Source organism: Bubalus kerabau, chromosome 4 (assembly GCF_029407905.1).
Source record: "Bubalus kerabau isolate K-KA32 ecotype Philippines breed swamp buffalo chromosome 4, PCC_UOA_SB_1v2, whole genome shotgun sequence".
NCBI lineage: Eukaryota > Metazoa > Chordata > Mammalia > Artiodactyla > Bovidae > Bubalus > Bubalus kerabau.
The window spans coordinates 9408125-9435393 of record NC_073627.1 but is presented as its reverse complement, the minus strand read 5'-3'; the positions used below and the strand labels follow the sequence as shown (position 1 = coordinate 9435393).

General features: G+C 51.9%; 1 protein-coding gene and 1 long non-coding RNA gene across 6 annotated transcripts in view; one reads left to right on the top strand and one right to left on the bottom strand.

Moving 5' to 3' along the window:
- On the top strand, positions 1 to 22338 carry LOC129648681 (uncharacterized). The gene is made up of 5 exons (XR_008712818.1): positions 1 to 731; positions 8536 to 8956; positions 10221 to 10518; positions 16030 to 17644; positions 20775 to 22338. It is a non-coding gene; the product is annotated as an uncharacterized LOC129648681 (long non-coding RNA).
- LOC129648679 (alpha-1,6-mannosylglycoprotein 6-beta-N-acetylglucosaminyltransferase B) overlaps positions 17189 to 27269 on the bottom strand; it is a 22850-nt gene continuing 12769 nt past the window's right edge. For all 5 annotated transcript variants that reach the window (XM_055575232.1, XM_055575234.1, XM_055575235.1 and 2 more), the window contains 6 exons: positions 26894 to 27049; positions 25743 to 25889; positions 25444 to 25560; positions 19787 to 19861; positions 19153 to 19409; positions 17189 to 18731 (listed from right to left, as the gene is read on the bottom strand). In XM_055575232.1, the coding sequence (XP_055431207.1) occupies positions 18533 to 18731; positions 19153 to 19409; positions 19787 to 19861; positions 25444 to 25560; positions 25743 to 25889; positions 26894 to 27049 (951 nt within the window). In that variant the 3' untranslated portion in view covers positions 17189 to 18532. The remainder of the gene's footprint in view (positions 18732 to 19152; positions 19410 to 19786; positions 19862 to 25443; positions 25561 to 25742; positions 25890 to 26893; positions 27050 to 27269) is intronic.

The window sequence follows — 27269 nt, the reverse complement described above, 5'->3', positions numbered from 1 at the left end:
AAAATTAGGGTTGCTACTGGTTATGAATCAAGTCCTGGCTGTTTGGGGCCAACTGTTACAGGGGTGGTTGTTAGGCTCCCAGGAAGTTTGCTAGAGACAGTGGTCTGACTTCCTCCAAATCTGACTTACAAGCCATCAGGCCAGCTTTCTGGACTGGTTACTGTAAATAGTGGGTTGGTTTCCTGGGCTGGTTGCTGCAGGCTGTGAGTCAGAGTTCTATTTTTATATACAGTCTGGCTATAGCGTTTGGATACTGAGTCTCTCAGTAACCACAGTGCCTGATGCCTTGTACCCTCCATCAGTGGTAATTACTATCAGCTGATACTCACTGATTACACACGATAGCTAATCCTGACTGGTTTAAGCAGAATCAGGAACTTACTGCCTTGGGAGCTTCTCAGAAGCTGTCAGGAGGCTGGAGAGCCAGGCCGGGGAGGATGGGAACCAGAGTGGCTCCAGCCCCATGCCTGACAACACCTGTGTCAGCTCTGTGTCACTCTTGGAGATAAGGTCCTCGGGGAGGAGGGGCGTCTCTGTTGATCTGCCTTGGGTCATATGCCGCCAAAGGAGAGACTGGCTTTTCTCCCAAGGAAACCGGGGTTTTGAGACCACAAGAACAATGCTCAGTCACTGCACCTCCAGAAAAACACCAGCATCCACTCAACCACCCCAGGGCATGGGTGCCATGGAAAACCCATGTTTCCATGTGCGGACAGTGAGGCACACAGGAGGTGAGTAATTTGTGGGATTCAAACAGATTCAAAGTCGGCTCTCTTCAAAGTCCAGACTCTCCCGCTATGTCCTTTTGCCTTGTTGAGTAGGTAATCCTGGTGTTCCCTGACGCTTAGGTACTTCGGAGCTCCCACCTGCCCATCCCAGCACAGCACATGGAGTCCTTCCTGTCCTTTAAATTCGGGCCCTTCTCTGCTTGAACACCGTTAAAAGTCCATTCACATCACTAATCACCATATGTGTGGCCTCCTTCCCCAGCAGCAGACAAGCTCCTGGAGGTCACCTGTCAGTAAACATAGGAAACCTTTAAATGGAAATCTTGAAACCAAAGGGTCCATGAGAGAGGAACTAACAGAGCAAGGAGAGTGAGCAGACTTTCTGGGGTTCATTTTCTTATCGTTGAATTTTAAGAGTTCTTTGCATATTTTGGATCACAGTCATTTATCAGATGTGTCCTTTGGTAAATATTTTCTCCTAGTCTGTGACTCGGAGAAGGCAATGGCACCCCACTCCAGTACTCTTGCCTGGAAAATCCCATGGACGGAGGAGCCTGGTGGGCTGCAGTCCATGGGGTCGCTAAGAGTCAGACATGACTGAGCGATTTCACTTTCACTTTTCACTTTCATGCATTGAAGAAGAAAATGGCAACCCACTCCAGTGTTCTTGCCTGGAGAATCCCAGGGATGGGGGAGCCTGGTGGGCTGCCGTCTATGGGGTCGCACAGAGTTGGACACAACTGAAGTGACTTAGCAGCAGCAGCAACAGCAGTCTGTGACTTGTCTTCTCATTCTCTTGAAATAGATCACACTTGGCTAAGTTCAGTTAAATCTTACTCTAAAATCCCGCTTCTGAGAGAGGCAAGAAATTTGTGCCCCTCAATTGCACTCATCTCACACACTAGTAAAGTAATACTCAAAATTCTCCAAGCCAGGCTTCAGCAATACGTGAACCGTGAACTTCCAGATGTTCAAGCTGGTTTTAGAAAAGGCAGACGAACCAAAAGATCAAATTGTCAACATCTGCTGGATCATCGAAAAAGCAAGAGAGTTCCAGAAAAACATCTATTTCTGCTTTATTGACTATGCCAAAGCCTTTGACTGTGTGGATCACAATAAACTGTGGAAAATTCTTCAAGAGATGGGAATACTAGATCACCTGACCCACCTCTTGAGAAACCTGTATGCAGGTCAGGAAGCAACAGTTAGAACTGGACATGGAACAACAGACTGGTTCCAAATAGGAAAAGGAGTACGTCAAGGCTGTATATTGTCACCCTGCTTATTTAACTTATATGCAGAGTACATCATGAGAAACGCTGGGCTGGAAGAAGCACAAGCTGGAATCAAGATTGCCAGGAGAAATATCAATAACCTCAGATATGCAGATGACACCACCCTTATGACAGAAAGTGAAGAGGAACTAAAAAGCCTCTTGATGAAAGTGAAAGAGGAGAGTGAAAAAGTTGGCTTAAAGCTCAACATTTAGAAAACGAAGATCATGGCATCTGGTCCCATCACTTCATGGGAAATAGATGGGGAAACAGTGGAAACAGTGTCAGACTTTATTTTTCTGGGCTCCAAAATCACTACAGATAGTGACTGCAGCCATGAAATTAAAAGACACTTACTCCTTGGAAGAAAAGTTATGACCAACCTAGATAGCATATTGAAAAGCAGAGACATTACTTTGCCAACAAAGGTCCATCTAGTCAAGGCTATGGTTTTTCCTGTGGTCATGTATGGATGTGAGAGTTGGACTGTGAAGAAGGCTGAGCGCCAAAGAATTGATGCTTTTGAACTGTGGTGTTGGAGGAGACTCTTGAGAGTCCCTTGGACTGCAAGGAGATCCAACCAGTCCATTCTGAAGGAGATCAGCCCTGGGATTTCTTTGGAAAGAATGATGCCAAAGCTGAAACTCCAGTACTTTGGCCACCTCATGCGAAGAGTTGACTCATTGGCAAAGACTCTGATGCTGGGAGGGATTGGGGACAGGAGGAGAAGGGGACAACAGAGGATGAGATGGCTGGATGGCATCACTGACTCGATGGACATGAGTTTGAGTGAACTCCTGGAGTTGGTGATGGACATGCCTGGCATGCTGCGATTCATGGGGTCACAAAGAGTCGGACATGACTGAGCCACTGAAAACTGAACTGACCTCAGAGATCCCACAGAAATGGGGAAGCCCCCATCTTCATCCCTGTGTGATCCCCATGGAGATGCTTCTCTTCCAAGATACTGATGGTCCCTGGAGATGAGTTTGGGATTGGGATTCTTTGCCAGGGTTCCTGAGGCCGGAGCTCTTTAGATCCATCTCTATATCTGTGCACCATCCCTTCTGAAGACCTGTCACCTGGTAGGGGTCCTCATGGACCTGGGACACAGGTTTCCCCACCATCAGAATCATCCACCCTCAAAGCTCTGATCTACTTCCTTCCTGGGGAAGCTGCATCCCAGGGTAGCTAGTGTCCCCATTCTGAAAGCCCCAGAACTGCCCACCCCCAGTAATTCAGTCATCTGGACTCAAGCCCACCGCACCTTATTCTTTTGGGGGTGGGGAAGAAGAAAGAGCTCTTTGAAGTTGGGTTCTTTTACAGGAAGGACAAATTAGACATGCCACAAGGGAAATTAACCTTTCGCAATGGTCACCAGGAGCCCAGAATGGTGCCTTTGTTCAAAGCCGGGTTTTCTGAGTTCTGGAATTCTGTCAGGAGTCACTGCCTCCAGGGAGCTTTTTCTTTCCCCACCTCCCAACTATCTCCAGCCAACTGAGCTACCCCTGCCCCCTGTGTTGCCATAACATCGTGGCTGCAACTCTGATGCCCCAGTGATGGGATGGGGGAGTCACCAGTCCCTCTCCCTGATGGGCTGTGAGCGCCCTGAGATCAGGGTTGTGTCTTATCTGTCTCTCCAACATCTGGCACAGATGGAGCCAACCTATTCCCCACTGTTCTTGTTCAGTTGCTAAGTCCTGTCCAACTCTTTGCGATCTCATGGACTGCAGCACGTCAGGCTTCCCTGTCCTTCACTATCTCCCTGAGTTTGCTCAAACTCACGTCGATTGAGTTGGTGATGGTATCCAAGCATCTCATCCTGTCGCCCCCTTCTCTTCCTGCCCTCAGTCTTTCCCAGCATCAGGGCCTTTCCTAATGAGTCAGCTCTTTGCATCAGGTGGCCAAAGTATTGGAGATTCAGCATCAGTCCTTGAAGGCGCCAACTCCAAGTCTTGGGTTGGCGCAGGAGGCACCCCACCTTGGGGAAGCTCCTAGGCTCATAGGGTCGGGGGTAAGCGCTGGAGTCCTTGGCCTTTGGTTTCACTGCACTTGCCTTGACTCCACTTTATGCCACTTTCCTGTGCCCACACACATCCCCCTGCTGGTGAGAGCAGCTCCTTTGAGATGTCTTTTGCATTTTCATTAATTTCTATTGAATAATTGAAACCAGAAAACTAATACTTTCAACCTAAACCTGAATTGAAGTGTGTGCGCTGTTTATAATTGTAATTCCATTGGAGTCGGAAACATTCGAGCGAGTCCTCCTTCTCCAGGGACAGAGGGAACAAAGCTCTGTCTGGAGGGCTTAAAACCCAGTGCCGGGCTCAGGCAGCGCACCCGGATGTCTTTTTTTAATTAACGGATGGATGGAAGGAAACAAGGACCCCAAAGATCAAGCCAGCTGTAATAGAAGCTTCCAAAATTAGGGATGATTCTCCTTACTTTCTGGGCTGGAACCAATTTTGTTTCTTTCATCAAAAATAAAATGGAAATCGCAGAACACCAAGGGGCTGAGGACCTGGCCTGAAAAAGTTTTGCTTTTCCTTTCTTTCCTATCTGATGCCAGCCCACCTCACAACTCGATGTGACCTGCCTCCAACCTTCTCCCAAAGGCAGAATTCTTAAAGCATGGGCACTATCCTGGGCCCTGGAGCATGTTTAGTGATGATGGGGGAGCAGAAAGCAGAGTTTGGTCTGCAGTCCTCAGCATGATCCCCTTTGGGGACAGCCATGTGACAAGTCTAGCAGGCGTGGACACCCTTCTTGTCCCTTTTACTACTACTTCTCCCACTCTGGGCAGCAATCAGGGGTCCTCCGTGTCACCTCAATGCAGTTCCCTATTAGCCTTAGTTGGGATACAGAGGGATGAACATCTCGGATTTTAGAGAAACATAAAGAGCAAGTAAGCAGGGCAAATGCAGATGGTCACGTTCATGTGACCGCTGATCTCTGGGAGGAGCCCTGGCACCCTGATGCGTCCTGTTAATACCATTCTTTCCCCAGGAGAAGGGGAAGGACACAATTATTATCCAGAGTCAGCAGTGACTCACAGGCTCTTGGAGGGGGTTTTCCCAAGGGGGTCTCAACAGGAAAAGATAAAGGCTGATGTATCCAGGGAAGCCAGGAGAAGACCCAGTTGGAGAGAGATGGAAAGCTGAGTGTGAGGCAGTTCCCAGGAGAAGCTACCTCCCGGGTCCACCTTGGAGGCCCCTGGAGAGGTGGGAGATGCAGAGGGGAGGGTTCTCTAGGCTCCACCACCTGTCCTTGTTCAAGTTCGGCTTGTTCAAGCCTCACCTGGCTGATCATCACAAGCCTTGGTAGCTTACGGTTCTGCTGCTACATTTTTCACTGTAATTTAAATGCCTCTCCATTTGGGGGTTGACCACAGTACCTCAAGGGTCTAGCTCAGGTACAGAACTGGAGTTCAGGACTCAGTGTAGAAAGGAGTCTGATCACCACTGTCCCCATTCCTGTATTTGCTCCACCTGCGCCTCTTCCCCACCCCCGCCCCCCCACCTTGCCCCTTCCTGCCTCAGGGCCATTGCACAGCCTGTTCCCTCTGCCTGGGATGCTGTTCCTTTTGAAAAGCTCACTTCTTCCAGCTTCCTGGCCAAAAGCCATCTCTGTAAGTACCTTCTTATAAATCAATAGCCACCTTCACACTCCCTGTCCTTGCTGTAATTTTCTTAGTTTTGTTGATTGTCTATCTTCCACCAGCTGCAGTATCAGCTCAATGGGAACAAGCATTTGTGGACAGATTCCCTACATAGATTCAGCACATAGTAGATGCTCAACAAACACTTCCTGAATGAACGAGCAAATCACAATTGCTGGCAGGGGAAGGAGAGCAGGGTATTGGGTCTAAGAAGTAGAAATCTCAACTTTGGGCTCAGTTGGCACAGAGACCACGTGGCCCAGAACTGATACCAGTGGCTGTGTCTTGTCCCTTCCTGGAGGGCAGCCACCTGCTTCTAGGCCATCTGCTTCCCTCCGTACTGGTAGCCACAGCTGCACCAGCTCTCTCAGACTTGAGGGCCCACTCTGATCTCTGGGGTGCCCCCTCCCTCCCTAGGGCCCCTCCCATGCTTTCTGGCTGCACCTTTATCCCCATGACCAGGCCCCTTGCTCGCACCTTTCCAGGCCCCATCTGCAAAGTTGGGATCAGAGAGAGGAATGGGGCATCTGAGCCAGCTCTCCATGGCAAATCAAAGTTTAAAAGATGCCACTTTTAACTATGCTTGAGTACAATGTACCCTGAGGCTTTTTATGGTAAACAGCTCTCAATACACAGTTTCTTCATTAGTTATTATTATTTTCTTAAGCAGTGGCAAGGCAGGAGGCAGGGCCCTGCTCAGTCCACCATAAGTCAGCTGTCAAACCCTGGGATGAGTGGGGCTCTGGGCAGCTGCCTGCCTGGGCCCAGGGGGAGTGGGAGTAGCCTGAATCAAGCCAGAGCCATGACGTGCAGATTTCAGGAGGAAAGAAAGCAGGGGGAAGGGGGAGGGCCGCACTGGCAAAAACACCCCTTCCACCCCATGAGACATCCTTCCGGGGAGCCCCTCCATGGGATAATAAGGACTTTAGCAGAGGGGGAAAGAGAAGAGAATTATCACTTACTGAACAGTGACTGAGGCACCTTACATGTGGCAAAAACCCGTTTTTCATAAATGAAATGCAGATAAGACATAAAAAGCCCTAATTTGTAGCATGTGCCAATTTCCAAGGCGTAAACACTCCCACCACAGCCAGTTTCAAGACACCAACTATGTGATACTTGGCTTGTAAAACTGCTAAAAATTTAAAAACCATTTCTGTAAGCCAGTAGGAACCAGTCCCCCTAGCCCCCCAGTATATACGATAGGATTCAAAACTTCTCTGCAAGGAGGCATGATGGTTAGTTAATTTCATGTGTCAGCTTGACTATGCCACGTGTGCCCAGATATTTGGTCAAATGTTATCCTTGGTGTGTCTCTGAGGGTGTTTCTGGATGAGATTGGCATTTGAGTGAGTAGGCCAGTAAGCAGATTGCCCTCCCCAATGTCAGTGGGCCTTGTCTAATCAGTTGAGGACCTGAATAGGACAAAAAGGCTGACCCTTCGACAAATAAGGCCTGATTGTCTTGAGCTGGGATATTGACCATTTCTCACCTTTGTACTGAAACTGAAACACTGGTTCTTCTGGGTCTTAAGCCTGCTGATTTTTGCACTGGAGCTTACGCTATTGTCTCACCTGATTCTTTAGGCTTTTGGACTCAGACTCGAATTACACTATGAGCCCTCCTGGGTCTCCAGCTTGCTGGCTGGACATCATGAGTGCTGCCAGCCTTCATTCTGTAGATAGATAGATATCTCCTATTGGTTCTGCTTCTCTGGAGAAACCTAGTTAATACAGAGGTAGCTGTGGTCACCAGCATAATGCCCCCACCCCACCAAAGATGTCCATGTTCTGATCCCCAGAACCTATAAATATGTTACATCACGTGTTGATTAATTTTGTATGTCAAGTTCACAGGGCCCCAGTGCCCAGATATGTGGTTAAACATATTCTGGATGTTTCTGTGAGGGTTTGGGGATGAGATTAACATTTAAGCAGATGGACTTTGAATAAAGCAGATTGCCCTTCATAAAATGGGTAGGCCTTACCCAATTGAAAGCCTGAATAGGACAAGACTGAGTTTCCCTTGGAGAAAATTCTGCCTTCAGGCTTGAACTGCAACATCAGCTCTTCCCTGGTCTCCAGCCAGGTGGTCCACTTCAGACTTTGTACTATCCAGTCTCCATTATCATATGAGCCAATGTCTTAAAATGAATCTCTCTTGATATATGTACCTACCCTGCATATATACATACATACACATCTGCCTCTCTGGAGAACTGTGGCAAGGGAGAAGATGGGAGAATTACGGTTGCACATGGAATTCAGGTTGCTAATCAGGAGTCAAAGTCAGGGAGATTGTCCTGGATAATCCACAAGGGCACAATGGAACCACAAGAGGGGCAGGAAGGTCAGTGTCCAAGTGATGAGATGTGACAAGGACTTGACCAGCCATTGACAGCTTTGAGGATGTAGAGGGGCCACGAACCAAGGAATGCAGGCAACCTCCAGGAGGAAAAGGCAGGAACAGGTTCTTTCCCAGAATCTCTAGAAGGGACACAGCCTTGCTGACACCTTGATTTTAGCCATGAGACCCATCTTCAACTTTGACCTCCAGAATTGTAAACTGATACATTGGTGGTGTTTTATGCTACTAAGTTTGTGGTCATCTGTTACAGCAGCTGTGGGAAACTAATCCCAATATGTTTTGTCCACAGTTAACTAGACGATGCTCCTAAAGCTCAGAGAAGTAGGCTGTCCAGGTTGCCATAGTGATGAGCATCAAAGGGGTTTGAGCCCAGGGGGTATCTGATTCCAAAGCCCAAGTTCTTTGTTCTGTCGAATAAGAAAAGCCACTCTTGAAATATAAATGCCCTTTGGGAGGTTACCAACTTAGTTCTACTTCAGCCTAAGTAACTGGAAAGTTTTCTTTTCAGAAAATAAACCATCACAAAAGGCAATGTCCAGGTGAAGGCACAGCTGAGGTTGCGAGAAGGACGGAACCTGCCCCCTCCTCAGGGTGGTGTGGCCCAAATGAAGCTGGATATGAAGACTCCCACGTGGTCAGCGGAAACATACAGACTTTAAGTCTATGAGGCCAAGGGGTGTTTCCAAGCCCTGCACCAAGAGGCTTGGGTGTCGACCCCTCCCTGGAAGCCGGAGGTGTGGCCTGTGGTTTGAGGTAGAGAAAAGCAACCTCTTAAGGCCCACAGCTTCAAAAGAAATTACCTGTCCCAGGGCAAGGAGAGGAGGAGGAGGCTGGTCTGTTTTCCTGGAAGAGGTGAAATATGAGGAGATGCTGGCCGAGCACTTTCCAGAACGGATGAAAACCAAGCATCATCAGATGCAGGAAGCCCGGTGAGTCCCGTTCCCCAGGCCCTGGGTGCTTGTGCCCAAGACACGGGCATTAGAGAGGAGAATGGGTGTCTCCTGGGTCAAACGCCGCACCAGGCACTTAGGCTGGTTGCCAACGTCTGTTGAATGAATGAGCGATAGGGAACAAGATGGAAAATGAGGACGCCAGCTTTAGACAAGACGCGGGATTCACAGTCTCTACCCACCCTCCATCCCTACCTTCTGAGGACCCCAGAGCTGGTGGCCAAGAGAGGGCTTCTGGAGGTCCGAGGCAGGGGCTAGGGCAAGGGTATCAAGCATCCTGGGTTTGTCTCGCCTGGGTCCAAGGAGCTCCCACATGGCCCAGCCCCCCAGCTGCAGTTTTCTCCAGTCTCCAGAGCCCCATATTCAAATAAGCACAGAAGTTGAGCCTGGGCTATATTTAGCAGAGTCAGAGGGAGACGATTGAGCAGAGTTGATCTGGAAGTCGGGCTCGAGGGACCGCGCCCCTCCCGCTGGATGTGCCTGGATGACGCTCCCAGGTGCCCTGAGAGCCCACGTTTGGGGGTTTGTTGGGGGAGAACCAGCATGATCCCCAGCCTGCCTGCATGCCTGGGCACCAGCGTTGTTTCTCCTTTGAGAGCTTTTACCGAGTCAGCACCACGCTTTTATGAGAAAAGATGGACTGGGCTGTGTTCTGGGGCCGACAGCCTGGCCAAGGAGCCATCCCGCTTGTGACCGAGGGCATTCGGCTCCAACCTCTGGGTCGGTAACCTCTCGCTCCTGTTATTATCTTTAAAAGCAGCAGCAATCTGTCCCCTTGTGTATTAGTTTCCTGCAGTTGCTGTAATCAATTATCACAAACTGCATGGCTTAAACCAGCCGACATTTTTCCCCTCACAGTTCTGGAGGTTAGAAGGCTGAGCTGAAGAAGGTGTTGGCAGGGCCACGCTCCCTCCAAAGGCTCTAAGGAAAAAACTTCCCCTGCCTCTTCCAGCTTCCTGTGCTGCATGCATGTTTGGCGTTCCGTCCTTTGTAGCTACATCGCTCTAATCTCTGCTCCGTCTCCATGTGGCCTTCTCCCCTGTGTGTGTGTGTGTGTCCGTCCAAATTTCCCTCTTTCCTAAGGACTCTGGGCCCATCCTAATCCGATACGACCTCATCTTAATTACATCTATGAAGACTTTCCAGATAACATTCACAGGCACCGGGGTTGGACTTTGATACATCTACGGTGGGGAGGAGTGTACTATTCAATCGTGACACCATCCATCTCCTTCTACCCAAGGACAGCATCACCCTCCACCCTCCTCTCCAGCAACCGTGGTGAAGAGAAGGCCTGCCAGGTGGAGGTCGAATATGTGGTTCAGCTGCGGGCTGGGTGCTGCTCTCGTGAGCCTGACTGATCTCACCGGCCAGGCACCTGGGGCAGCCCTCAGCCTTCACAGCCCACTTACTCAACACTCACCTCATCTCACTCGTTGCATCCTGGGTCTTACCTGCCTCACCTCCTTTCATCCTCAACTCCCCTGTGTGCTGGGATCATTTTCCTCGGATCACACAGGAGGAAACAGGAGTAAAATAAGGTGAGCCCCGTGGCAGCAGGTTGGGTGTCCAGAAGCCAGCCCGGGTCTGACTCGGCTCCTGTAAGAGCTGGAACGGGGGCTGTCACCCCCATCTCCCCTTCCAAGCTGGGGGACAGGGGGCTGTACAGGTGGAGCCTGGGGGGAGCAGGAGGGGCCTCTCCCTAGCACAGTCCTGACACAATCCCCCCCCACCTCCACTTAAGGAAATGTTGTGACCACTTTAAAGGTAACTAGACAAGATGCTGGAGGAACCAGTGTGACCATGGGACGGAAAGAAGTTGAAATGTGGGCCTTTTTCTCCTGAGACTTTACCCTGCCCTGGGCTCATCTCCCCAGACATGACAGGAGGAACCTGTGGGGTTCTGGGGTGGGGGGACTTTGAGTCAGCCAAAGAGAGGGGATGCGGCTGTGGTGCCAGGGCACAGGGGAGGCAAATTCGCCAGGCCCGGTCCCAGGTTAGAGGGTCCCTGATGACCAGGAGGAAAAACGGGAGTCAGGAGTGCCTCCCAGCCCTTTGCAGAGACCAGAGGAGACCCTGGCCCCTTGGCAGCCCTCCCGCCTCCCCGGTTCTTGGCAAGCACACTGGTCAGTAGCCTCCCTGACTCTCCCTCCTGTCCTTGAACTCAGGATTCGGTCTGGGAGCCAGCTGAGGCCTGTGTGCGCTCTTGGCCCCAAGCCCAGGCTGGACCCAGTCTCTTCCCTCCTCATTCTGAGGCTTGGCAGCCTTCCGAGCCCTGTTCTGTAGGGAGGAGCTGCTCTGGGTCTGGAGACTGCAGGAGGTGGGGGTGGAGGGGGTGTAAGCCTTTAAATGAGGCCTCCTCCAGCACCCTCAACCTAGCCCAGACTCTGAGAACAAAGCTGAAGGTTGAGGGAGCAGAGCGGAGCCATCCAGGCATGATGGGGAGGCCCGTGGTTCATGTTGGATGCATATTAGAAACACCAAAGGAGGTTCTCAGGCCTGCCCATCACCCAGAGATTTTGGTTTAATTAGTCTGAGTGCATCCTGCATGTGAAGATGGCTAACACTCCCCATGGAGGACTGGGATGGGGCTTCACCACGCCTGTGGCCACTCCGTGCCTGTTTCAACAGGGGTGGGGTGAAGCAAAGGGTGGCTAGCTTCGGTTTTAGGGAGGAAGGGCCCCCTTAAAACTAGCATCTGGCCTTATATTGGGGTTTTAGTTTCTTCCCAGGGCCTGGCTTCTTTCTCCTGCCACTCACCTGCCCTTCCAGCTTCACCTTCCACCTCACATTAAGATTTTAAGAGAATTCAAATGCAGGCTCCCATACAAAAAACTCTCAAAACTTACAAAACTTAACAATAAGAAAGCAACTAGAGTTTAGAAATGGGCAAGAGACCTGATCAGACACCTCACCAAGAAGATATATACTGATGGCCAGTAAGCATATGAAAAGATGCTCCACATCCTATGTTATCAGGGGATTGCAACTATTAATAATGAGTACAACACCTACCCTACTCCAGTATTCTTGGCTGGGAAATCCCACAGACAGAGGAGCCTGGCAGGCTCACAGTCCATGGGGTCACAAAGAGTGGGACACGACTGAGCGACTAAACAGCAACCCAGTTGGTCTAGACCAGTGGTTTGCAACGTGTGGCCATTATCTTGGTCAAGTTCCCAAGCCCTACCCCAGACAGATTGAATCAGAAACTCGGTAGGGTGAGAGCAGCCTGGGCTTTAATAAGCTCAGAGTCAGAGGACTCTGATGCTGCCAGAGTTTGAGAACCACTGGCCTAGAACAGGGTTTCTTACCTTGGTTCTGCCGACGTCCCAGGCTGATGGTTCACGTTGCTGGGGACTGTCCTGTGCACTGCAGGAGGCTGACACACATGTCTGTCCTCTACCCACTGATTTCTGGTAGCAGGCCACTCCCCCAGCCCAGCTGTGACTGTCAAACATCTCCAGACAGTGCCGGTTGGCGTCTGGGGAGCATCTCAAACACAGAATTATGCAAAACCATAAATACATCCTGTGACTTGGGCACCATGCTGGGCTATCCCTCTATTGGGTCATTTGATCCTCACTTTAAGGTAAATTGTGTCCATCTCACTGCTTACAAGCTGTGTGACCTTGGGCAAGTTACTTAAACTCTCTGTTGCCTCAGTCTTCTCAACTGTCAAATGGGGGATAATTCAGTTCACTTCAGTCGCTCAATCATGTCTACCTCTTTGTGACCCCATGGACTGCAGCACACCAGGCTTCCCTGTCCATCACCAACTCCCAGAACTTGCTCAAACCATGTCCACTGAGTCAGTGATGTGATCCAACCACCTCATTCTCTGTTGTCCCCTTCTCTTCCTGCCTTCAATCTTTCCCAGCATCAGGGTCTTTTCCATTAAGTCAGCTCTTTGCATCAGGTGGCCAAAGTTTTGGAGCTTCAGCTGGGGGATAACTAGTGCCTACCTAACAGGATGGCCAAGGACATAAAATGACAAATTGTATTCCAAACCCTCAACATGGTGTCTGAAGCACAATAAATGCCCAGGAAATATTGGTCTTTTTTTCTAAATTGAAGTCTAGCTCATTTACAATACTATATTAGTTTCAAGTGTACAGCCAAATGATTCAGTTATGTATGTATATTTAAGATTCTTTTCTCTTACAGATTATTACAAGATGTCATTCTCTGTGCTGTACAGTAAATCCTTATTATCTATTTTATGTATGTGTGTGCATGCTAAGTTGCTTTAGTCATGTCCGCTCTTTGTGACCCTATGAACCATAGCCCACCAGGCTCTTCTGTCTATGGGGCTCTCTAAGCAAGAAGACTGGAGTGGGTTGCCATGCCCTCCTCCAGGGGATCTTCCCAACCCAGGGATCAAACCTGTGTCTCCTTTATGGGCAGGCAGTTCTTTACCACTAGTACCATCTGGGTAGCAGTGTGTATCTGTTAACTTCATCTTCCTAATTTCTCTTTCCCCTAATTTCTCTTTCCCCATTGGTAACAGTAAATTTGTTTTCTTTGTCTCTTTCAATTTTGTAAACAAATTCATTTTTATTATTTTTAAATACATGTAAGTGACATCATATACACCACATCTAATGAGATGACTGTGGATTTTGTATCTTGTTGATGTGGTGTATCACATTTGTGTATGTTGAATCATCCTTGCAACTCTGGAATGAAGCCCACTTGATCATGGTGTAGGATCCTTTTTATATATCGTTGGATTCATTTGCTAATATTTTGTTGAGTTTTGCACCTATATTCATCAAAGATATTGGCCTATAATTTTCTTTTCTAGTGTTTTTGTCTGGTTTTGGTATTAGGGTGATGGTGGTTTCATAGAATGATTTTGGGATTGTTCCCTCCTCATCAGTCTTTTGGAATAGTTTGAGGATTGGTGTAAGTTCCTTGTATGTTTTTTAGAATTCTCCAGTGAAACCATCCGGTCCTGGACTTTTGTTTACAGGGATTTTTTTGTTTTATTAAATTGCAGATTCTATTTCACTTCTAGAGGTCAGTCTGTTCAAATTATCTGTTTCTTCTTGACTTAATTTTGTCAGGCTGTATGTTTTTAGAAACTTGCCCATTTCTTCTAGGTTGTCCAATTTGTTGACATATAAATGTTTATAGTGTTTTCTTATGATTTTATTTCTGCAAGATCAGTTGTCATTTCTCCTCTTTCATTTCTTATTTTGTTTCTTTGGGTTCTCTCTGTTTTCTTGTTGCTGAACCTGGCTAGAAGGTCATCGATTTTTTTTTATCCTTTCATAAAAACCTTATTGATCTTCTGTCCATCTTGTCAAGGCTATGGTTTTTCCAGTAGTCATGTATGGATGTGAGAGTTGGACTGTGAAGAAAGCTGAGTGCCAAAGAATTGATGCTTTTGAACTGTGGTGTTGGAGAAGACTCGTGAGAGTCCCTTGGATTGCAAGGAGATCCAACCAGTCCATCCTAAAGGAGATCAGTCCTGGGTGTTCATTGGAAAGACTGATGTTGAAGCTGAAACTCCAATACTTTGGCCACCTGATGCGAAGAACTGACTCATTTGAAAAGACCCTGATGCTGGGAATGATTGAAGGCAGGAGGAGAAGGGGATGACAGAGGATGAGATGGCTAGATGGCATCACTGACTCAATGGATATGGGTTTGGGTGGACTCCGGGAGTTGGTGCAGGAGACCTGGCGTGCTGCAGTTCATGGGGTCGCAAAGAGCTGGACACAACTGAGCAACTGAACTGAACTGATCTTCTGTTTGCTTTTTTAAAAATCTCTATTTCATTTATTTACTCTCTAATCTTTATTATTTCCTTCATTCTGCTGACTTTGGGGGTTTTGTTCTTCTTTTTCTAAGTTCTTTTAGGTGGTAGATTAGGTTGTTTATTTGAGATTTTTCTTGTTTCTTGAGGAAGGCCTGTATCTCTATGAACGCCCCTCTTAGAACTGCTTTAGTTGCATCCCATAGATTTTTGTTTCCATTGTCATTTGTCTTGAAGTATTTTCTGATTTCCTCTTTGATTTCATCGTCAGCCCATTATTTTTTAGTAGCATGTTGCTTAGTCTCCATGTAATCTTTTTTTCTCTCCTTTCTCTTTCAGTGGTTGATTTCTAGTTTCATACAATTGTGGTCAGAAAAGATGCTTGAAATAATTCCTATTCTCTTAAATTTGTTGAGGCTTATTTTGTGTTATAACTTGTGGCCTATCCTAGAGAATATTCCATGAGCACTTGAACAGGAAAAAAGTTATTTATTTATGGTTGTGCTGGGTCTTTGCTGCTGCACGCAGGGCCTGGTCTTCATTGTGGTGTGGAGAGTGCTCACTGCGGTGGCTTCTCTTCTTGCAGAACACAGGCTCTAGGGCACAAGGACTTCAGTGGTTTTGATGCTCGGGCTCAGTAGTAGCTGCACAGGCTTAGTTGCCTTGCAGCGTGCGGGGTCTTCCTATATCAGGATCAAACCCGTGTTCCCTGCACTGGCAGGCAGATTCTTAACCACTGGACCACCAGGGAAGTCCCCATGTTATGTCTTTTGAGAGCATTTAGTCCACTGACATTTAAAATAGTTATCGACAAGTGCGTATTTATTGCCATTTTAAACCTTGTTTTCTAGTTGATTTCATAGTTCTTCTTTATTCTTTTTCTTTAGTGTCCTGATGGTTTTCTCTTGTACTGGGCTTGAGTTCTTTCTTTCTAGTTTTTGGTGATTCTTTTGTATGTTTTTGCTCTCTGGTGACCCTGTGTAAACTGTGTGAATCCAATATGTTTGGTGTGAGGGCTGTTTTGGTGTGGGTGCCTGCTACGTCCTTCCTCAGGGTGTGCTGGCCATTGTCCTCTTGATGGGGAGTGTGTTTGGGGAGACCAGAGCTGCGCTGGATGTTGGGTGGGGCAGCCTCTTTGCTCTGTGCTTGTCACAGCCCTGTTGGGGGCAGGGTCTGCTCCCCAGTTGTTGGAGTAAAAAACCCCAGATCTGGCTTTAAGCTTCAGTGTGAGGTAGGCAGGAGTGGAGTGCTCCTACTGGGAAAGAAACCCTTGTGTATTCCTCCCCAGGGGCTGTCAACAGGGGACATGCAATTCTGTGATGCCGCCCACCACCCAGTGTGCGTACCAACAAAGTCTGCTGCTGCTGGACCCACCCTGGACTCGCCTCTGCTGAGGGAACACTGATAACTGGCTCAGATGTCAGCCCTGCCCCTGCAGTGTATACTCTCACACAGCCCATGGCCACTGTAGCCACGCCCTACCTGAGCCAACTGACAGCGGAGGGTCCTATGGCAGACTCATGGCCCATCTTATATGCGTTAACAGCGGTGACCTAGACCACATTCTAGGCCCTTTGGGCTGTTTCTGCACGGCTAAATCGAGCCTTCTCCCTGGGTCCGTCAGCTGAAACCCCATGTACTGCACACCCTGTACATACTGGCAGGAGCGTGTTTCAGGCTGGGAAGTACAGCCACATGACAGCTGTCAGTGCTGGTCTCCCTCTGCCCTGCCTGGCAGCAAGGCGGTACCTGCACAGTCCCCTTGAGCAAACACCAGGCCATTCCACCTCCCTGTCTGCCCAGCAGGCCTCCCAAATGGCAAAGGGGGTTCCCAGGATGGGGGACCCTTTCCTTTTTCACAGCTCCCTCCCAGGGGTGCAGATTCCATCCTGCTTTTTTTTCCCCCTGTCCTACCCGGTTACATGGGGCTCTTTCTTGCAGCTTTGGTTGTGAAGGATCTTCTGCCAGCTTTCAGCTGGTTTTCTGTGAGAATTATTCCACGTGTACATGTATTTTTGATGTGTTCGTTGGGAGATGAACTCATCTTTTTCCTCTGCTGTCCTGACCTCCCTCCCCTAGTCAGTCATCTTATCACGATCCAGTTCAGAGATTCTCATAAAAATGCATTTCTGTCCTCTGACCTCACAGCAAGCACAGCCAACAGAGGCCAGACCCAGGTGGACAGAACCAGGTACAGCCTACTGGTCAAGCAGGGTCCCTAAAGTCACAGTGTTTGGGTGGTCAGAGGGGCCCATGGACTTCTGACACCTGCAGGGATTTCCACTGAGCAACCTGACACAGCACCAACCTTGTAGATGGAGTGACAATGTGGAGGAGGGGCCCACGGGCCCCAGATATCTGCCCCCCACCCTGGGTGTTCACACCCCACTCCTCCTCCAGGCCTGGGCATCCCAGGAAAAAGATGAGAAACAGCACAACTCCTCCTCTGCACCTCACATCCCAATAAAATATTTATTATTTCAAGAAATAAATCTTTAAAAAAAGAGAGAGAAAAAAGAGTATCTCTATTGCTTTCCCCCGACAGGTCAGGTCCTTGGTGACTACTGAGTTTCTGTGGCCACAGGGGCCACCCAGACAGAGAGGGCTCTCTGATGGGAGGGGTCCACCGTCAGGCCCACAGCGGGGCTAGTCCCCCCTCTCTGGACTCAGGGTCCTGTGGCTGCCTCCCCAAAAGGGTGGAGGGGCAGGCCTAGGTGGGTGGGGCAGGTTGCCAGAAAGGGAGTGGGATTAAAAACCAACTGGGGTGGGGTGGCAGTGTTTCTGAAGTCCTGGTCTTTTTCCTCAAGCAGGGCTCTGGGCTCAGGTTGAAGGGGAAGGCATGCCACACAAAGATGGACGGACAGCTGGATCCAGAGGAGGTCTGAGGCTGGAGGAGGCTGGAGGTAGGGACGCAGATGCAGCACTGATGGGCGGGAGGGCACAAGGGGGTAGCAGGCCTGCGGAGCCAGGAAATAGGCCAGGTGTGCTGTGGGTGGGGCTGAAGGTCCATCCAAGCCTACGAAAGATGCTTGGGGGGTGGGGCACGGCCTGAGGCTTTGGAAGCAAGTCCACGGTCTGGAGTCGCAGTCATGCCGGGGGAGGTTTCAGGAAATGCCCAAAGTGAAGAGAGTTGGAACAAGCAAAAGGGAGACAATTCAACCCAGGGTCCAGGTGGCCCCTGCAGCCTCCGACCATAGTCCCCAAGGGTGGAAGGGAGAGGGAATTTGGGAAAGCTAATAGGAGGCCTCAACAGGGTCCCCCAGCCTGGCCTTCCCTCAGGCCCCCCACCCTTTCTGCCCACATTGCAAACAGCTCCAGAGGGACAAGGTTGACCCCTCACGCATCACTCCCCACTCTGTGGACCGTTCAATGGGCCATCGAGCAAGTATCACCCCGCTTCCTCTGTCATATACCCAGAGGGCCCCTCCTGGTCCCAAGAAGGACAAGAGCCCTCTCTCCATCTGGCTCAGATCTGGTCTTGCACAGAGCAAGGGACCTCTGACCACCTGCTCCTGGGCCACTCAGTGGGACCCTTGCACCAACCCCCAGCTGTTCGGCCACTGTGCTGCCATGCGCCCCTGGGAGGAGCACGAGGAGCCTGCCTGGGGTGGGCACCAGGTGCTTGGCAGAGTCTCCCCCCTCCCTAGACCTATGCACCAATCTGCCCTGCCCACGTCCCAGTCAAGGAAGAAGGCTTCAGTTCAGGGGCGTCGAGGGGAGGAGGGTCACTGGAGCTCAGAATCTGCTGGTGCTTTCTCCTGCGGTGGGGAGGGCCAGCCGGGCGGTCACCCTCACAGACAGTCCTGGCACAAGGCCACCTGGCCCTTGCGGAAGTCTCGGCAGGGGCAGAGCCGCCGATATTTCGTGCTGGAGCCGGCGCAGCTGAAGAGCAGAGGTTCCTTCTGCAGGAAGCACTCCTGGCCGGGCTGGGCAAAGGCCGGGTACAGGTGGTTCATCTCTGACTCAATGCTGTCGCAGGGCACCTGCAGCCTGGGTGGGCACCACCGGAGGCAGTCACTCAGTGGGCACTGCCCATTCCCCCCGCCCCGGCCCACCCATTCTGGACCCAGGGATGTTTCTAGGAGGCCCTGGGATAAACGCTGGGGTGGGCAGCTCCTGACAGTGGGCAGGAGGGCAGGGCCACAGGCTGATGCATCAGGAGAAATCGGGCAGTTTCTGCAGCCTGGACCTAGAAGATGCCCAGACAGCCTGGGCAGGGGTCTGAGGCTTTGCCAAGGGTGTAGAGCTGCAATGTGGAAACCTGCCTGGAAGGTCCCTTCCAGATCCTTCCTCTATGGGAAGCACTGAGTCCCCCTCACCCTTGCTGGCAGGCCAGGGGGCAAGGTAGTCAAGGGAGTGAGGGGCTACAGGTGAGGTCAGCTGGGCCGGGTCAGGCAGGGGGCTCACTCACTTCTGGAAGGCGTCCTGGCTGTTGAGGAAAGGGAAGAAAGAGGGCTCGCAGATCAGCCCGTGGTCCAGGCAGGCGTCCGTGCAGGCCCTCCCCGCGGCAGCCAGCCAGGCCCGGAGGGAGTGCACTGGAGGCCAGGCCCCCGGGGCCAAGCTGGCGTTGCGGGCCCATTCAAGGTGGGTGGCGTTGGGAGCCAGGATGAAGGGGCTCTGCGGGGCTCGGGTCCCAGGTTGGGCAGGACCTGGGGCTGCACAAAAGTCCTACCAGGAGGAAAGCAGAGTTTGGAGGAAAAATGGGGCACCTCTCTCCCGCTGACTCAACCTACTCCCGACTTCCCCCTCACTTGCTACCAAACTTTTAAACAGCTTTATAATAAAATGAAAAATAAGAGCCTTTGCATTTCCATGCTATGATATGGAGGCTTGGATGTGAGAGCTGGGGGTCCAGGAGAGGGGCGCTCCAGGCCTGGTCTCTGAGCAATGCTGCTGGTCCCTCAGCAGTCCATCTCCGCCCTCCGCAGGGAAGGAAACAGGCTGGAGAAAAACTGGGGCTTAAAGCACCCTGCACCCCGGGCAGAGGTGGGTCCTGACTCTGGAGCCGCCCCACCCCAGAGACAGAGAGTGGGGGACCCACACACCTGGTGCTGGATGTAGGCGTGGATTCGCTCCAGCATCCCCTCACACGTGTACTCGTAGGGCAGGTAGGGGTCCACCTGTGGGAGAGACAGGCAGACACATGGGTCAGGAGAAACCCTGGGGCTCCCCAGACCTGGCTGCTTGGCTCTGGGAGCAGAGATCTGGGGGCTCAGGCATCCTGCACCCAGCTATCCGACCACTCCATCCACTCAGATGCCCTGCTCCCCATTGCACCCCACAGTGGCCCCCAGGGGCTCAGGACAGCTCATTTCTCCTTGGCTCCTTTCCAGCTACACCAAGTTTTCCCTCTTTCCCTAAAGCTCATTGTTCCATCTCCACTTGGGCTGTGATGTCTGCTCTTTCCGAGCCAAACCCTGGATTCGTCTTCCCCTTCCCAGGTGGCTCAGGGGTAAAGAATCCACTGGCAAGAGACATGAGTTCAAACCCTGAGTCACGAAATTCATCTGGAGGAGGAAATGGCAACCTTCGTTAGTATTCTTTGCTTCCCTAGTCGCTCAGTTCAGCTGGTATAGAATCCGCCTGCAACGCAGGAGACCCCAGTTTGATTCTTGGGTCAAAAAGTTCCCCTGGAGAAGGAATAGGCTACCCACTCCAGTATTCTTGGGCTTCCCTGGTGGCTCAGTTAGTAAAGAATCTGCCTGCAATGCGGGAGACCTGGGTTCGATCCCTGGGTTGGGAAGGTCCCCTGAAGGAGAGCATGGCAACCCACTTCAATATTCTTGCCTGGAGAATACCCACAGACAGAGGAGCCTGGGGGGCTACAGGCCATGGGGTCACCAAGAGTCAGACACGACAGTGACCAAGCACAGCATAGCTTAGATGTCACCTCCTCCAGGAAGCAGACCCAGTGTAACACCTCCTGTTTAACTCCTGTTAAAAGACCACTTTCCTTGGCCCCCACCCCAGACCTCCCCAGTGTAGAGCTGGCTCCTGTGTTATCATTTCTGATGTGTCCCTTGTCTCCCTCAGGTTAGGAGCCCCATGCACTCTGGGACCATGACTTGTTCACCATTGAATCCCTGATGCCTCACCCGCTGCCTGGTGCCCAGTCGTCACTGGGGAAGTAGTCATAGAATGGAAAAGCATCCCGGCTCTGCCTGTGTCCTGCCCAAGATGCAGAAGGTTCACGCAAAGGAACCCAGAGCATCTCTCAGCCTGATGGAATGAGATCACATTTGTGAAGCTTCCTGCCCAGATCAGGCACCTGGGAGCTCCATGCACTAGGTGCCCCAAATGGAAGCCACACACCGTCCGTCTAAATATCAAAGTTCCAGAGCAGCGCACACTGGGGCTGATGGGAGCAGATGGATTTGGCAGCTGGGGCCCGAGAAGTGAAGGGAACAGAGAGAGGAAGCGATGAGGGACCTGCCTCCTGGGAGTGGGGACCCGCACCTCTCCTCCACTCTTCTTGCCTGGCCACCCCTGCCCTGTTTATACCAACCCCCCGGTGGCCCTGCACACAGCCAGCTTGAAGGAAAGATCGGCCAGGTGGGCAGGAGGCAAGATCAGGCTGACATGGGAGATAGTCCATCTCAGACTCAGAGAAAGATGTTTTAGCCTTCAACACCCATGCCCCACTCCCCACGTGTGTGTGTATGTGTTGGTACCACACCCAGCCAGCCCACCTCCTGTTAATGCCATTTTCCAGCCAGCAGCACCAGAAATCAAGTAGCTTCAGCCCTGGTAGTGAAATCCTGCAGGTCTGTTCGAGGCCACACTCCCCCTGCACCCGCCCTTCCTCATCATCAGAGGTGGGTGGAGTCAGAGCCCAATCCTGCCTCCAGGAGACCCCACCTCGAGGGGCTGCAGGCCCATCCTGAGCCCTCTGGCCAGGGGGACATGCCCGACATCAAGCTGAGGAGGGTCTTGAGAAGTGGCAGCCGCCACCAGGACCAAGTCTCAGGACAAGACCCCTCCCATCTGACCTTGCCCCAGTCCTCACTTCACCTGCACTGTGAACCGGTGTCCTTAATCCAGGGGCAGTTCCGGGGTCCCAGAGAATTCCCCGGGTCCACACCCAGCCACATCCTGCACAGTCCATCGACCAGCACAGCTTTTCAGCCCTGGGCTCTGCACGGTCAGTCCGGAGCTGCTGGCCCCCGAGGCCCCAGCCACCAGCTGCTGCTCTAGCAGGTCCCCAGTCACCTCGGGTACAAGGCTTCAAGTCCTGGTTATAAATAAACCCCCCGGAGAAGAGACTTCCTCCAAATGTCACTGCCTGCTCTAGCAGCAGCCACCGAGTTATCCCCCTCGTGGTTTGAAGCCCATCGCGCAGTGATTCAAAGCCGCGCACCCCCTGAATGAGGGGACATTTCAGAGCAGCCACGTCCCACCTGCCGTGAATCTCCCACCGGACGAGCCAGCCTGCCTGGAAATTACCCCCATTAGGTCTAATTACAGGTGTGCACAGTGATCCGTCTCACAGAATGGCAGGTGCTGGTCCTGCTGGAATTACCGGCCTGTGATAATGAGAACTGCGGGCGGGGAGAAAGCGGGCGTCCCTCCCCCCACCTCCCTGCCCCTCCTCTCCCTCCCCTCACCTCGAATGGCCTCAACCTGGACAGAGAGATGCTTGAAGGGCAAACCCAGTGAGACTGAGAGGCCTGAAAAGAGCCCCCACCTGGAGCCTCCTCGCTGCCTGTTGTGGGGGCGGTGGCAGGCAAAGGGTGGGGGCCGCCGGGCTGATGCCTCAGGTCCCTCTCGGCCCCTCCCTCTCCCTCCCCCTCTCCCCGCAAAAGGCCCACGACTCGAAGAAGAAGCTGTGTCCCCTGATGGCGGCCCTCATTCGCTCTCTGAGCTCCTGCCAGCTATCTCTGTTTTTTAAACTAGGATGATCAGATTTACCCTGGGGGCTTGTTTAGAACGCAGACTCCAGTCCAAGTTCGATGCAGGAAACAGGGCACTCAAAGCTGGTGCTCTGGGACAACCCAGAGAGGTGGGATGGGGAGGGAGGTAGGACTGGGGCTCAGGATGGGGGACACATGTACACCCGGGGTTGATTCATGTCAATGAATGGCAAAAACCACCACAATATTGTAAAGTAATTAGCCTCCAATTAAAATAAATTAAAAAAAAAAGTAAAACGCAGACTCCAAGCCACACCTGTCCTTTGAAATCAGAAGCCAGGGACAGGCACAAGAGTCTGCCTTTTAAACACCTTCCAGGCTAACTGGGAGGTGGGGTAGGAGTGGGGGTGGTTAAAAGCAGAGGGGCCTCCGGCTGGTTTGGAGTCCAGCTGCAAGAGTCAGCCTGGTGAATCTGCAATACCTTAGTTCCCGGACCCTTATGTTCTTGTGATTTTTAATTAACTAATTAACACAATTAAACAGATGTTCATGTTTTTTAAAAATCAAGAGAAAACAAGGCAAAGGAAATTTTCCTCTGACCCCAGATGCCCAGACCCTGCCCGGGGGCAGCCATGTTATCAGTTTCTTGTGTGTCCAACCAGAAATAATGTGTGAATAGATGAATGGGCTCACATGCACAGACCACCCCCACCCCATTTTTAGGTCTGCAGCTGGGAACACCGTCTCCACAGGGCTGGGATCTCACTGAGTTTCTCTCGAGGGAGGGATCTTGGAGGTGGGGCCAGGCCTGCGGCAAAAGCCTTCAGAGGTCCCCCTCTCACCCCTGCCTCTGTCCCCACCTCCGGGTGGAAGCCTCGGATGACGGCTTTGGCAAGGGGTGGGCAGAGGGAACGGGAAGGGGGTGGTGGTTTCCTCCAGGATAGCATCCCACAGCACCCTCCCCCATACCTTCCATGGAGGTACCTGTTCAGCCCAGTGTTGAGAGCTGACCCCCTCCCCCACCCCTCACCCATCCAGCGATGGATGGAGCTGGGGGAGGAACACCTCGATTTCCTCATTATTTCTCAGGTAGGACAATTCGGGATCTGAGGACCCCACCTCTCAGAGGTCCCCGCTAGCATTGGACACCAGGTGCCTGCAGGCAGGGGTAACCTCCATAACACACCCTGACTCACTGTCCCTCTAGAACCTTCCTTCTTGGGATCACCCCCCAAATAAACTACTTGTAGTCAAATCCCTGTCTGGGGTCAGCTCCTGGAAGAACCCAGTCTCAGTCTGTGACCTGGAGGAGCTCCCAACAGAGGAGGATTTGCTTAAGTGGATGCTTCGGAAGGGGCAGAGGGCTCTCCCCGCACCACTGATGGAGGGTCCCGAAGTTCAGCCACTTCCGGGTCAACCTGGCCACGTCCGCTGCAACTGGAGGTGTACCTAGGCTGTAACATGGCAGTTTCCTGGGCACCTTCTCTAAAGAAACAATCACAGCCACTCAGGAGGGAAGGACGAGGGTGTAGTGGGGTAGAGGCAGGGAGCGGGTGCGGGAGGCAGGGACTCTCTGGGGCCATTTGCTGAGAGGGTGGGCTAAGTGGGGAGAGGGCTGAGTGGGAGGGGACTGATCCATGGGATGCAGGAGGGTGTTAAAAAAAATGCCAACCTGGCAGTCCAATGGTCAGGACATGGGATTCAATTCTTGTTTAGGGAACTAAGATCCCACAAGCCACATGGTGTGGCCCCCCCCCAAAAAAGGAAAAAACAAACAAACAAACAAACACAAACCTGCCTATAGTTAGGATAACCAGGCAGAACTCTGGACCCAGAGCTAAGCATTTAAGACCATAGGGGGATCTATGCCTACTGGCCTCTGCCCCGAGCCTAGCAGGGCCCCCAGCTCCCCGGGCAGCTGGGCGTCCTCCTGGGCATGGCTCTCCCTTGTAGAGCCCCTGCTCCACATGCTCTCTGACTCTGCCACAAGCCCACCCTGAGCCGCACATCCCCCCAGGGACGGCACACGCAATGAACAAACAACATGGTATTGGGCAGGGAAGAGGACCCAGCAGGAGTGGTTATTTTGGCTCAGCCTGGAGTTCGAGCTACTGCAAGAAGTGGGTCCAGAGGGACTGTGGCGAGCAGAAAGCCCCCACCCCCACCCCGTTCACACAGTCTGACCTCTTCTCTATATACAGGGACCATGAGAGCACACAGGGGGCTCTCAGATGCCAAAGGTGCCAGCAGAGGAGGCGAGCTGCACAAGCCCCTCCCTGCCCCCTCCCATACACAAGTGCATCCCCCCCTACACACACCAACACTTACTTGCTGGAGGAAACACAAATGCTCCACCCACTTGCTACCCAAAGGTGGTGCCACCACCACCACCACAGATCTGGTTTGAAAGGCAGGGCTTCAGCCCCACCCAACCTGCTGAATCTGGACCTGCGCTTTAACAAGATCCCAGATGATCTGTGTGCCCTGAGATGTGCTGCCCAAGGCCACAGAGACAGCAAGAGTCCAAAGAACCTTCACACATTCATCCTGGAAACCACCCTGCACCTAACTTGTGCTAACAGGACCTGGCCTCCTAAGACACTCAATAAGTGATTCTGGATCCAGGGCTGCCATGTAAGGTTGTGCAGGCTGCCCACTGCACAAAAGCATATTTTTGCCTCCACCTCCTCGACAAACACACACACACACCCAAGTTGGTGAGTGGGACCCCTGCGCAAATTTGCCAATCCAGGCCTGCAAGTCTGAATTCACCAAGAGGAGCATCTTTTTCCAATTATAGCAAAGACCCAAAGTATAGGATATTGGCGGTCCTGACTGGATCCGAGCCTCACCTGGGTTGTCATGATGGCCTGGATGGCTGCTTCAAACTCCTCTGAGTTGTTGTAGTCGACGGTCCACACGTGGGGCTTTCCAATGAAGTTCTCTGCATAGGGATGCTGGGAGAATACCTACCCAGGGCACAGAGACAGGTGGCTTCTCCCTGTGCTGCCAAGCTGGGCTGGGTAAGGGGAGGTGCCCCCACCCATCTGGGCCATCTCTCCTTCACCCCAGGCTTCAGGCTTCCCCTTCCAGGAACTTTGGGGTCCCATCTCAGAGCCCCTGGATGTGGGCTCAGGCCCTTCCCACTCACCTCTCTGGAGGTGGGCTTGCCCCGGAAGAACTCGTGGTTGAGGGAGCTGTGGGGCGGGCTGAACCGGGACTGCAGGAAGACACAGCCGTTGGCGATGGCCTCCAGGGGGGCAGGGCCCTCATAGGGAAAGCCAAACCCTATGAAGAGCTGCAGAACCAAGGTGGCATGATGATCAGGGAAGGTTGGGTATCACAGCCCAGGAGCCCCGAGAAGCTGGGGGTGAGGTTGGGGTCAGGACATTCACAGGAGGCAACTGGGGCAGTAGAGAGCACAGGCCAGCTGTGTGCCTTGGCCATTGTGAAGTGAGGAGGTCTAATTAGGTAATATCAATGGCCTCTTCCTGCTCCAAAGACTATGATTTGGAGAGGAAAAGAAACAGCAAGGGTTCCCAAGCTTACAAGGCTTCAGGCCACTCCTACAGTTGACCTCAAAGGACCTTCACTCACTCACCCAAAAGACATTCATTCAGCACCTGACTTGCACTAGAGGAGTGCTCATAGGGCTGGCCCCTGGAAGATGATATAAGTGATTCTGAATCGGGTTGCCACGTAAGGTTGTTTGGGTTGCTCACTGCACAAAGGTATCCTCTTTCCACCCCAATACATACACACCACACATACCCAAGATGCCTAAGGAAAGGAGCTATGGTCAGATTAGGAAAGGACCTAGCAGCTGGAAAGAGACCCTTCAGGTTCAGCTGACACTTCAGGGCCCACAGCAGGATCATGCTCCAAGGACACAGTTCAGGAACTTCCAGAAGCAGTCAGATGGAACTCTAGCCTGGCTGCTCCTCCTCCTTTTGCCCCTGGCCTGTCTTTCTACCCACTCAGTGGCTCTGAAATCCACGCCTGACCCAGAAGTTGGCTGGACTGGTGTTACGGGGCAGCAGGCGGGAAGCCCAACTCTTTTTTCTCATCACTGAACCCCATCCAGCTCCCTTTCCCTGATGGGTAGCTCTATCTCTAATCCTGGCTCCGACCAGCACCTAGGAGGCCTGGACATGAGGTTCAGGGCAGCAGAGCGTGCTGGGGCATGTCCACACGTAGAAGGGGGCATGAGCGACAGTGGCAGATGTGGCAAGCGTGAACGGGCAGCCTCCTGGGCGTCTGGGGCCGGGCTGGGGTGAGGATGGAGGAGGGGGTGGGGCTCACTTTGGCCTTGCGCAGCAGCTGCTGGAACTCAGGCTGCGGCAAGAGGCCATGGTTCTTCACAAAGGCCGGTACTTCGGGGGGCCGCTGGCTCTCGTAGTACACGGTGCCGTGGATCTCCATGTACTTGTTCAGAATGCTCAAGAACTTTTCCTTCCCCTGGAAGAGGAGGAGGAGGAGATGGGGGCCTTGCTCTGACCACAGATGGCAGAGCCCACTGAAGAGACATTACTGGTCGGGAAGTCAGAAAACATGAGCCCAGTGTCAGATTGGTCCCTAATCAGCTGTGTGACCTTGAAGACACCCCCTCTCCTCTCTGGACCTCCATTTCTTTATCTGTGAGTTGCAGAGGTTGGACTAGACCAGGGGCCCTAGGCCT